This window comes from Arvicola amphibius, chromosome 8 (genome assembly GCF_903992535.2).
Source record: "Arvicola amphibius chromosome 8, mArvAmp1.2, whole genome shotgun sequence".
NCBI classification, from domain to species: Eukaryota; Metazoa; Chordata; class Mammalia; order Rodentia; family Cricetidae; genus Arvicola; species Arvicola amphibius.
Window position 1 is genome coordinate 32,689,583 of NC_052054.1, and position 12,461 is coordinate 32,702,043.

The window sequence follows — 12,461 nt, forward strand, 5'->3', positions numbered from 1 at the left end:
GAAAAACAATAGATAAATGTAAAATTAAAGCGAGATTGCTCATGAATTGTTAGTGGGTGATATTACATAGATATTTTAAATTTGAATTTATACTTTTGCATATGTTTAAAATTTATATCAATTCTTATGCTTTCTTGCTTTAATCTCAGTGATTTCACTTCTTATTCTATTCCAGAGAACTATGCCTATACAGACTCATAAAAGTTCTCCCAGGTGTTGTCTGTAATTGCAAGAATTATTATTATTATTTTTTGATATGGGATCTCTCTATGTGTCTTTGACTACCTTGGAACTCTCTATCTAGGCTAGGATGGCCTCAAATTCATGGAGACACCTGCTTCTACCATCCAAGTTCTGAGAGTAAAGGTGTGTACCACCATGCCCAGCTGCAAAAATCTTCTTAAAGTAAAATAATGTCAATATACATTAGAAGGTTCAAATTTACATTCTCACCAACTTCTTTAACAATCTACCTCAAGATCCAGCAATGCCACTTTTGGGTATATACTCAAAGGATGCTCAATCATACCACAAAGACATGTGCTCAATTATGTTCATAGCAACATTATTTGTAATAGCCAAAACCTGGAAACAACCTAGATGACCTCAACCAAAGAATGGATAGAGAAAATGTGATACCTTTACACAATGGAGTACTACTCAGCTGTAAAAAATAATGACATCTTGAAATTTGCAGGCAAATGGATGGATCTAGAAAACATCTCATTGAGTGAGGTAACTCAGACCCAGAAAGACAAATATAATATATACTCACTCATAAGTGGCTTTTAGACATAAAGAATGAAAACTAGCCTATAGTTCACAACCACAGAGAACCTAGGCAACAAAGAGGACAGTAAGAGAGACATCAATGGGCCTACATAGGAAGGAGGAAAGGATAAGATCTCCTGAGTAAACTGGAAACATGGAGGTCACTGAAGAGGGTAGAATGAAATAGGGAGCAAGAAAAATTCACGGTGCAATAAAAATAGAAGGTTCAAGTTATTATGGATTTTTATATATCTCTATAAAAACATCCCAAGTACTCTGGATACCAAGAGTTCTTTTAATATTCTAATATTTATGACTTTAATGCACTGGTTCTCAACCTTCCTAATGCTGCAATCGTTTAATACAGTTCCTCATGCTGTGATGAACCCCTCAGACAATAAAATTATTTCTTTGCTACTTCATAACTGTAATTGTGCTACAGTTCTGAATCATAATGTAAATACTTGATATGCAACTCCAAAGAGGTCGAGGCCCACAGGTTGAGAATCATAGCTTTAACGACTTTGAGAAATACTTACACTATCATTCAAGAAAAGAAACATAAATAATACAGTTTTCTCATTTATATTTGACTTGCATTTCAATCTTAACTTTTCAAACCCCCAAATTTTACAAAAATAATGAGGATCACTTTTTCCAAACTCCAAAAGTTATAAAACAGAAACAATAGAAAAACTAGAAAAAGAATTAACAGAAAGAAGGAATTACAATTGCACAAAATGGGAGGGCATCTAGGAAAAGACAAAGGTTCTGCCCCGGAACCCTAAAAACAGAGGCATCTACGATGGACGGCCAAGCATTACCAAGTGAGGGTAGGGTGGGAGGAACAAGGCTAAACATGGGAGATTGGGTAAAAACCAAGGACTTTCTACTCTACCGCCTACTCCAGACTCCAGGGCTCAGACTGAAGGAACTCAGGAGCAGTGACTATCCCTGGAGGGACAACACAGAAAATAGCTAACGGGAAAATAAACAGCGGTAAACTACAATATGAACGCATGGTCACCAATCACGGGAGACATGGTGCCATGGGACGGGAGAGGCAAAGGCTAAGGCTGAAACAGAGAGAGAGACTGAAAAACTTGGTTTGAAGGAAAACAGGAAAGCAAGCAGTATTAATATACATACATGCACACACACACACACACACACACACAAACACATCCTGTACTCATACAGTGCTCTAGTTGTCCAGGACACAGGTATTTTCTCCCACAATAATGCCTGCTCCTCCCTAGACTTCTGGATTTTCCTACATCTCCCAATAGTTTAAAGTTCATTTACTTCAGTCCCATGACTTGGAAACCCCCATAGGATACTTGATAACCAATTACCACAGTGTGTATCCAGGCAAAACTTTTCCCCTCAGCTAATCTCACATATCAGCTTTCTTCTTGACTTTGCAACTTGAACACCTAAATGACATTTCAATTTCAACATGTTCAAAATTGAGCAACTGGGTCTTTTTATCTAAACTAGTGCTGCTCATACCAAGTATGGAAGCTTTGCATTTCAGATATTCATGCAAAAAAAAAAAAACAAAAAACAAAAAACAAAATAAAATAAAATAAAAAACAAAAAACCCTCATTGGCTCATTCTTGAGTCATCTCATTTTCTCTTTATAACCAGTTTGTTAGGATTTGGGCTCTAACCCATACAAACGTTTCCAGAATCCAAATATGTATTGCCTGCTTATGCAGGTAACTGTCCTAGCTCCTTAACTACCCTCTCTACTGCTTTTCTCACTCTTCCGTGTTAGGAACACAGTAATAGTCAGCTCATGCAACAGTTGGAAACAAACCAGATTACTTCATTCCTCAGCTCAAACCCTCTAGTCAGTTTCCATTATATTCATAATCCAAGACCAAACTTTGATATACCAACCCCTACGGGTTCTCCCCTCTACCTGGCTGAACCCCGCGTGGGACTACCTCCCTCTGGTTCAATTAAGTCTGGCTTGTGATCTCCCAGTTATCCCTTCAGTGGAATACGCCAGGAATTCTCCTGGATTAGGCATTTGCATTTGCTGTTTCTAGCTACCTAGAATGTTCTTCTGTTGGAATACATTGCTGGCTGGGTAGAGGTCACAGTCTGCCATACCCTGATAGCTTTCTCTAAGCTTGGCAATATGGAAAATCCCTCTGTCCCCAGCAAGGCTTCCTGCTCTCTACCTGCCCTTATCTGGAGAATGCTCCTGGGCCTGGAGGACTGACCTTATCTAAAAGTTGTCTCTTAACCAGATGACTGATTCATCTTTAGCTTGACCCTTCGCACAGATCCCTGCTAAGAGTTGTGCTAGGGGCGCTGCTATAGGACTCCACTGCCACATACCAAGGCCTGTGAAAAGAGCATGCCACTTACTGAAAATTGGGCTTTGTTCCCAGACTCCCGAGTCCTATATATATGGAGCTCATTCACCAATGTCTGTCTCCAGAGGCCTCTGTTTGTGCTCACAAACCGTGTACAAAGCTTTCTGTCTGCCCTTCTGCCTTTCTCCCCTCTCGGACTGACAGCTGACAGACTAAGAGGGAAAGAGGATCCCCCCACACACATTCTTCCTTGGAAAGTATCTCCACTTCTTTACTTCCATGAGCTCATAATTCAAAAGTTCCTTCATATCCACATCCATTTCCACACACCAGCCTGACTTAATGTTTCATATTCTTGGCTTGGGTTTCACTCCTCATTCCCTGGAAACACCCACACCCCAACACCCACCCACACTCCTCCTCCAAGCTATGCGGCTGAAGATGACCTTCAACTTCTGATCTCCCTGCCTACTTTCCTCCCAGTGCTGGGACCATAGTGTGCACCCCATGCAGTCTATGTAGTCCTGAGTACCAAACCCTGGTCTTCACATGTGCTGGGCAAGTACTAAACCAACTGTATTAACAGGGCTCCATCTTCAGTCTAGAAATGTACATTCTTGAAAGGACTTTAGTCTGTTGTCTTCACTATATCCTAATTAGAAAATCATAGAACACAAACAACGTTCAAGTTTTAGTGACTAAGTAAAAGATATGTACACGCATGGCAATAAGTGTGTAAGAATACACACACTTTTTAAAATCCATACAAGGAACAATTTACCTTGCAAATGAGGGATACATGGAGTGGAGAATGGTTAAAAATTGTTTCACATTTGGGCTGAAGGGATTAGACCCACGGATGAATAAAGAATAATTGAGTCGACTGTGCTAAATGCCAAGAAATATTGAAGAGGATGAACAAGTGGAAGGGGTCCTGAGTGGGAGAGGAAGAAGACTGAGACGCTGGCAGAAGGGCTCAGAACCTGAGACAAAGAGGAGAGGAGAAAGGAGAACCACCTGGGAAGCCAGCCAGTACGTATAAGGAAGTAAGGAATTGAGACAATAGGGGATATTGTTCAGAGATTAGCATATGCCTTTTGCAGTCAACTTGTGCAATTTGGAGGATAAAACAGTCAAGAAACGATGCCCATTTGTATGAAGAATGCCACTGAAGCAGCTGGCTAAGGATCATTCCAGCCAGGTACAGCAGCACGCTCCTGAGACACAGCAGTCCAGTGACCACAAGATGGCGGGAATTTTCTAGCTAGTATTCACTTAAAAAAAAATTTGCCATGTTTCTGTGTTGCATGGAAGAACTGTGTGTAAATTCTTAAATGACAGTATGGCTGGAGAACTGTCAGCCAGCTTCTCCCAAGAGCCTCCCTAATAAAGAGATGCTAAGATTGTTCTCGATGGAGCCAAATGAACATAGAAAGTGATATCCGATGAGTTAAAAACAGCCTTATAGTCTATCTTAGTAAAAACGCCAACACAATCTACTAAGAATTATAGAAGACCAGCCAATAAGATGGCTCAGAAAGTTAAGGGAACTTCTCGTACAAGCCTGACAACCTGAGTTCAGTCTTGAGAACCCCAGAAAAAGTGAGAGAACAAACTTCCCAGATAATTGTCTTCTGGTCTCTACACATGTGGTGCGCACATACACACACACACACACACACACACACACACACACACCACATGCATAAATATCATGCACATTTGCATGATACTAAATAAATGTTTTATAATACAGAAAATGCTATTATTACTTATAAATGGTATACTTGATATTCACACAAGTAGGATACAAACAAAGGGAATATGCTTTTATAGTTAGAGGCATGTATCTCCTATTTTTCTTTACTTTTTATAAGGAAAAAATGAAGCTTTTATGATGTTCTACATTTTAAGAATTTGGTATAGATTAACCATAGCGGGATGTGAAAGATGCGGCGATATTAACACGCTCTCAGGGCACAGAGGAGGTAGGCAGAGCAGCGAAGACTTTGGGAGCTCAAGAGGCTGATACAGCGAAAGTCTAAAGGCTGGAGAAAGCAGAGGTCAAGGGATTGGACTTAGTGACGTTAAGAGGATGCCACAACAGAGGTCCAGAGGCTGAACAGAGTCATCGGATAGTTATAGTTACAGTGGGAACTGAGGCAGAATGCCGGCTAGTTACCAGAGTTCTTTTTACTTTGCTTTGCATTTTGCACGTGAGGGGGAAAGAGTACAGTCCAGAAAGAACAAAGAGTAAAGCTGATTAGGAGGCAAATAGTGTGGGGTGGAGGTGGGGCAAGCAGACCTGGCGAAAAACAAGTTTGAATGAATTAAAGCCAGAAGAATGAAGAGACTGTTTATTTTGTTTGTTTGATTTTGATTTTTGATTATTTTTGGCAAAAATGCTGGGGGATATACCTTGCTGTTCAGGTTTCCTGAGCCCAAGTCCCAGGCCTAATCCAAGCGACACAATCACCAACAAAGCAAGAAGAACCTATTACAAAAAGAAGGAGAAGTCATCTCTATGTTTTTTTTAAATATAGACAAAATGACAGAGAAGCATTTTTCCTTCATCGGTCAATACTAAGTACAAGCAGCTTACAAAATGACAAAATTCGCTCTCTGATTACAAAAGATACCAGATGCAACAATGACCAAAGCATGTTATTTTATTCAGTATCTGATAAAAAGAGATCTGGAAAAAAATTGCTTATTTTTGTTTGTATCTGCTTTTGAAAGAAGTTCTTCTGTAGCCTAGGCTCACTGTGTAGCCAAGGATGACCTTAAACTGACCACCCTGCACCCTACTTGTGGGACTTCAGGTTTGCACCACCATGCCTGCCTAACACAGTGCTGGAGATCAATCCCAGGATTGATGCTAAACCAGTACTCTAGTGACTAAGATACATCCTAATTCCATGAGAAAATGTTTTGTACACCATTTATTATACATGTCCAAAGTTCAAACACTTTTAGTAATTCAAATGTATGTTTAACTCCATATTGAATGAAACGGGAGGTATTTACTATCCTCTTTCCCAGGTTTTGTTGTTGTTGTTGTTTTATTTTTTTGTGCGCTTTGTTTTTGACTAGGCTTTTCCTTGTTGTAGGAAATGATTCTGGCATCCAGTAGAACTTTGAAATCCTGAAGGGCCTCTTGCTCATTAGCCACGTCTATTGTTTTTGTGCAGTCCATCAGAGGACCAGGGAAATAATTAATGTATGTTAACAATCAGTATGCAAGTGATTAACTGGAAGGGCCTGCTTTGTGTGATTTGCAAGCCTCTTGACCAGGGACCATTTAAGTCATTGTGATAAGCACTGCCGACAAAGTGAGACAGTATTGGAGACTCCCTGCTTCCATCAGATTAAATGGTGATGTGATTAGATACTTTTACCTAAACCAGGACTTTGGGTGATAAGAGTAACGGCTGGTAGGGCTGGATGTGCTGGACGTGGCCACAAAAAAAAAAACAGTAACAGGGTCCAGTGAATGCCTCAGTGGGTAAAGGTGATGGCCTGAGTTTGATCCCTGGATCCCACAGAGCAGAAGGAGAAAACAAACCCCCAAAGTGTGCTGCTTTTAGACTTCTGCCTATGTGCTATTGTATGTGTGTGACCCCTCAATAACTGTAATTTAAAAAAAAAAAAAACTTAAAACAGTGGTAACAGACATAAGTTCAAACTACTTTTGAAAATAAAATAATTTGATTCTAATTTAAAAGCAAAGAGTAGACCTTGCAAAAGAACAAATATAGTAGCTGGGCGGTGGTGGTGCACGCCTTTAAGCCCAGCAGAGGCAGGTGGATCTCTTTGAGATCAAGGCCAGCCTGGTCTACAAGAGCTAGTTTACAGGACAGGCTCCAAAGCTACAGAGAAACCCTGTCTTGAAAAACCAAAAGAAAAAAAATAAGGGAACAAATGTAGTATCAAAACTGTTTATATAATAAAGAACGACACAAACTGTTGACTTCAAGGAGTTTGTGTTTAGAAAATCAACTAAAAAGTTAACACATTAACTTTTACCATAAAAGTAAACACAGCGGCCAAAAAGACACATTAATATAATATTAAAACAATTTTCCCAGAGGTCTCTAATTGTACCGGAGTATCAGATTTGAATGTGCATTTGCTCAATGAGAGGCAGTGAATGTAAATACTACTTAAGAACAATATTAGTGGGTGCCAATGGAGCACGCCCTTGATCCCAGCACTCAGGATGTGGGGACAGGCAGATCTCTGATTTCAAAACCAGGCTGGTCTACAAAGTGAGTTCCAGGATAGCCAGGGCTATACCTGGAAACTCTATCTGGAAACACACACACACCCCAAAAAAGGAAAAAAAGAAAAATTAGTAAGTAGTTAACCCCTAGTCACAGTGCCTAGGAACCACAGTTGTCCCCTACTAGAATTATTAGAAAGCCTTAGGCCAACTTTGATCAACTATTCATGGTAAACCTAACATGTTGCAGATTTACAGATTAATATTCTTTGTCCTACATCTTTTCTCTTGTGTCTTCTCCACTTAAACTTGCAAAAAAAAAAAAAAAAAAAAAGCAAAGCAAAACAAAAAAGCATCTGGCTATCCCTCCTATGCTTTAAAATTTTGTAATGCTAAAATTTACATTTTTCATGATTTTGTATTTACTCCATGTATTTACGGTTTCCTTTCTTTTTCTTATTCTGTAAGTTCCTGGCAGCCAAAGATTCACGCTCACTTTTAATGTGTAATTTATTTAAATCTTCTGAACACTGGAGTACATGTGCATCTTAAGCTGCCTTATGCTGAGCACCAAGTAGGAAAAAGATTCTGGATTCCAAAACTTACTGAGAACTCAACATTCAGCTTCAGCGTGGCTGAATAAAAGAAGAATGTATAGAAATCTTGAAATGTGTTTTTTTTTTTTAGTTTACTTTCATTGTTTTGTTTTTGAGATGGGGTCTCATGGAGATCAGACCAGCCAGCCTCAAACTTTGTATAAAACTGAGGAAGACCTTGAACACCTAATTCTTCTGCCTCTACCATCTAAGTGTTATGATTACAGGCATGTACCACCATACTCACTGAAACCTTAAGAGAAAGAGAGAGAGAACCATTAGAATCTCTTTTAAGGTATGATTTTAACATAATGAACTTCCTAATATATAGGGAAGAAAAAAATATGCCAGAAAGATTTAAAAAGAAATCTCCAGGTTAGAGAGATAATTTAGTTAGTACAGAGTGTACCTTATAAACAAATACACAGTATTTGTTCAGTATCCAGAACCCAGATCACAAAAGAGTGTGGCCTGGTGGCATGTTCTGCTGGGGGGAAGACACAGGAACATCCCTGTGGCTCCAAGGCCAGCCCAGTGTCTCCTAATCAGGAAGCCTCAGGTCTCAGAGAAACACCCTGTCTCAAAAAGAAAGAAAAGGTGAAACCCAGGCTTGTGTGCGTGCCCATGGGTGCCTCGGCAAGAAAAGACAGGGTTTCTCTGTAGCTTTGGAGCCTGTCCTGTAAACTAGCTCTTGTAGACCAGGCTGGCTTTGATCTCAAAGAGATCCACCTGCCTCTGCTGGGATTAAAGGCGTGCACCACCACAGAGCACACAAGTTTTGCTCCCAAGGGATTTTGTTTCCTTGAGTTGACAAGAATGAGATAAAGATAATAGCATACAAGCTGCAAGGAGGGCTTGGTAATTCCTGGAAAGATAAACACTGAGAATTGATTGAGGGTTTAGATTATCATTATCACTGGGCTCATTGCCCCTGCCTTCTCTCACTTACACTAGAGAAAGGAATGGTGGCTTGTGCTAGCCTAGAGGAGTCAGAGGAAAGCCACAGTAAGACAGACATGGTGCAGGACAGGAGCAAGGTAAGGGAGCAAGACCTGGCAAGAAGTCAGAGACTGTGGCTTAGTAGGAAGTCTTGGGTTGACAGCAGAAAGAGAACACAGAGATTGCTAGAAGAAAAAAGGAAAAAAATCATATAAGATGAGGGGAAACATTCAGTGAAGATAAAGGTAGATCAGCCAAAAAAAAAAAAACCAAAAAACAAAAAAACAAAAAAACAAAAAAACAAGCAAGTCTTAAAGATGAGCATTTCAATATTGTCAAGGAGGCAAGGCGAGAGAATGTAAGCTTCAACAACATCCATGCATCCATGCATTGTTATTAGAGCCAGGGCCATTCAAATTGGAAGTGGAGATGGCGCGGAGTTGGGGTGGGGGGAGACAGAGCAGACACTAGAATGAGCCATGAAAAATTAGGGTGCTGGACAGAGTTCCCCACTTCTCCCAAAGTTCTATGATGAAGGGCAAAAGCAGACTAATAAAACCAAAGAGTTTTTTAACATTATATTTTGGGACAGGGTAGATAGTAGATAGACAATGTAAAGATGAAAGCAAGAAAGGAAACAACAACAACAAAAAAAAAACCCTATCTCTACATGGAAGTTAAGTAGAAATAAAATACTGATAAAATCAAGTTCCCCAAAACATATCTGGTAATGATTTAATTCACTAAATGTTTGCTCTTGCAATATTCATACCATTCAAAAATGGCTTGAACTCTAACTATAAACATGTGGAAAAAATCAGTGCAAAGTGTTCTAGTTTTCTGTCTTTTAGCAGAATACTCACCGATTATAATTCAAAGTTCTGGCAGAATGTAATTAATAACGCTAACTTGCTTTGCAGTCAGAAAGGACAAAGCTGGACACAGTCCCTCAACATTTTAACCTAAATAGCAACACAAGCAAACACAAACGGAGAAGCATGCACCTCACATCTGCCACCAAGCTTGTAAGACTAAAATCAACAACTGTACTCACCACACAAAGGATTTTGTATTTCCTGAGACTGTCTTTCTTAACGGGCTCCTCTGTGGCTAAGGTTAGCCTGGAGTCCATTGTTCCAAGGGCCCTGCAAACCTGTTTAGCAAGAAGACAATAATGCTCTTTCCTCTCTCCAGTCAGGGAAAAAAGAAACTGTCCTAAGTGCCACCGCTGTGACTGCCTTTTAAATACCAGAGAAGAGCAGCGCTCTGGAGTGATTGGGTAATCTGAGACAGGGAAGCCGTGGTGGAAGAGTGTTGCCCACAGAGTAAAGTCCGTTTCTCGGGCAATTGTGGACAACTGTTCTTTAGCCTGAGATATTATAGTCTACAGCACACAGGATATGTAGATAGCATGAATAATACATTGATCAATGTTTTTAAAACCTAATATTTGTTTTGGTTTTGTTTGTTTGCGTGTGACAGGATCTCACATCCCCCACTACGTCCCGAGTACTAGCATTATACAGCAAAAGCCACCACGCTCAATTTGCCAAGTGCTGGGAATTGAACCCGGGATTGCATGCCAGCTACCAAACACTCTACCAAATGAGCTCCACTCCCAGCTCCATTGCTTTTCTGCATTTTGATTTAGCTTTTCTTTTGAAGCAGGATCCTAGGCAGTAGCCTGGCCCTCACGTTTTCCAAGCTCTCCTCTCTCAGTCTCTCCAGTGCTGACATTAGAGACATGAGAAACTGATCATTTATTTTCCTTGAAAGTAACCTCAAACAAGAAGCCTTGTGACAGGAAGTTGGAATATTTATATAGACTTCAAGTTACGGTGGAAAATGAGTGCATTTAATAAAGCGTTGGGGAGCAGAAGAGATGGTGTGCAACTATGAGCACATTCTGCTCCTGCAGAGAAAGAGTTTTAGTTCCCAGCACTCATATCCGGCTGCACCCAAATGCCGGTAATTCCAGCTCCAGGGGATATGATGCCCTCCTCTGGCTCCAAGAGTATTAGCACACACACACATCCGCACAGACGTAAACAACAGTGCTCCAAGAACACCATCACACACATACACACAAATAAAATAACTACTTAAAAAATATAGGGATTAAAGCAAGGATTCAGCAATTAGGAGTGTATACTGCTTTGGCAAAGGACTCATCTGAACTTCCAGCATGAAATTCCTGCATCAGGAGGCTCACAACTGTCTATAACTCCACCTTCTGGAGGGTTCTTAGCCTTTGACCTCCAAGGGCACCTGCACTCATGAACACATAACAACCCTCCCTATATGTAATTAAGTAAATAAATTGACTAAAATAAAATAGAAACATGTTTAGCTATAATGGAAACCTGAAACAACCATAAAGTCTGTTCATTCTGTGAAGATTGTGCTTTACATTTTATAATGTCGACAATTAAGAATTATTTTAGGCTGGGCGGTGGTGGCCCACGCCTTTAATCCCAGCACTTGGGAGGCAGAGGCAGGTGGATCTCTGTGAGTTCGAGGCCAGCCTGGTCTACAAGAGTTAGTTCCGGGACAGGCCTCAAAGCTACAGCGAAACCCTGTCTTGAAAAACCAAAAAAGGAAAAAAGAAAAGAAAAAAAAAAGAATCATTTTAAAGCAAACACAAAATAGTACATGTGGTGATTTGAATAAGAATGGCTCCCATAGGCTCATATATTTGAATCATAGTCACCATGGATTGAAGGATTGATGCTATTTGACAGGATTAGCAGTATTAGGGGATGTAGCCTTGTTGAAGGAAGTTTCCCTGGCACTGGGTTTTGAGGTTTCAAAAGCCCATGCCAGGCCCAGTCTCTGTTTCAGTCTCTTTCTTTTTCTCTGCCTAAGGATCAGAATGTAGAATTCTCAGCTACTTCTCCTGTACTGTCTGCCTGCCAGCTACCATGCTCCCTGCCATGATGATAATGGACTAATCTCTGAAACTATAAGCTGTGTGCCCAGTCCGTGATGACCCCAAAAGACCACCAGGGAGACCCACTCACCAAAATGCAAAAGCAAGGTTTATTATCGTGCAAACCGATAGGGACCTTGTCAGCTCAGCAGCAAGAGGAGATGCCCCACCCTTCTAGAGAGCATTATTTAAAGGCAAAAACCAGGAAAGTAACATTAGCAGGGTTTGGGCTGACGGGTTCAATCCTGATTGACTCATGCCTAGGGACTTTTCACAATTTTTTTTTTTTTTATTTTTGAACATCACCCTCACCTGTTGCTTGTCAAGTTTTCTTATGGGCTGACCTTCGGGTGGGGACATTCTACAGTTATCTGTACTTTCCTATTCTACGGTTGTCTGTACTTTCTAGATGGCTACCCTGTTACTTTTGCCCCTAGCCATTTCTGAGGACTGGAGTGTTTTACAGAAAATAGCTTACACAAGACACAAGACGGAGGCAAAGGACAAAATGGAGGAACTTTGGTCCTTCATTCCCCCTTGTTCTAGTAACTATAGTGAACGCAATCATGGGTTCCTGACAGTTAACTCATAAGCATCTTCAGTCCTGAGGGGACTGTAAATTTGGGACCTCTGGGCCATAAGTTGTATTGTACCCAACCTGTCTTCCATGAAT

At 40.5% G+C, this 12,461-nt stretch overlaps 1 protein-coding gene across 1 annotated transcript in view; it reads right to left on the reverse strand.

Moving 5' to 3' along the window:
• Window positions 1-10,119, reverse strand: part of Enpp3 (ectonucleotide pyrophosphatase/phosphodiesterase 3) — a 73,589-nt gene extending 63,470 nt beyond the window's left edge. Inside the window, exons 1-2 of the mRNA XM_038339614.2 lie at window positions 9,914-10,119; window positions 5,521-5,596 (exon numbers count right to left, since the gene is read on the reverse strand). Of these exons, the coding sequence (XP_038195542.1) occupies window positions 5,521-5,596; window positions 9,914-9,991 (154 nt within the window). The 5' untranslated portion in view covers window positions 9,992-10,119. The remainder of the gene's footprint in view (window positions 1-5,520; window positions 5,597-9,913) is intronic.
• Between the last annotated feature and the right edge of the window lie 2,342 nt (window positions 10,120-12,461).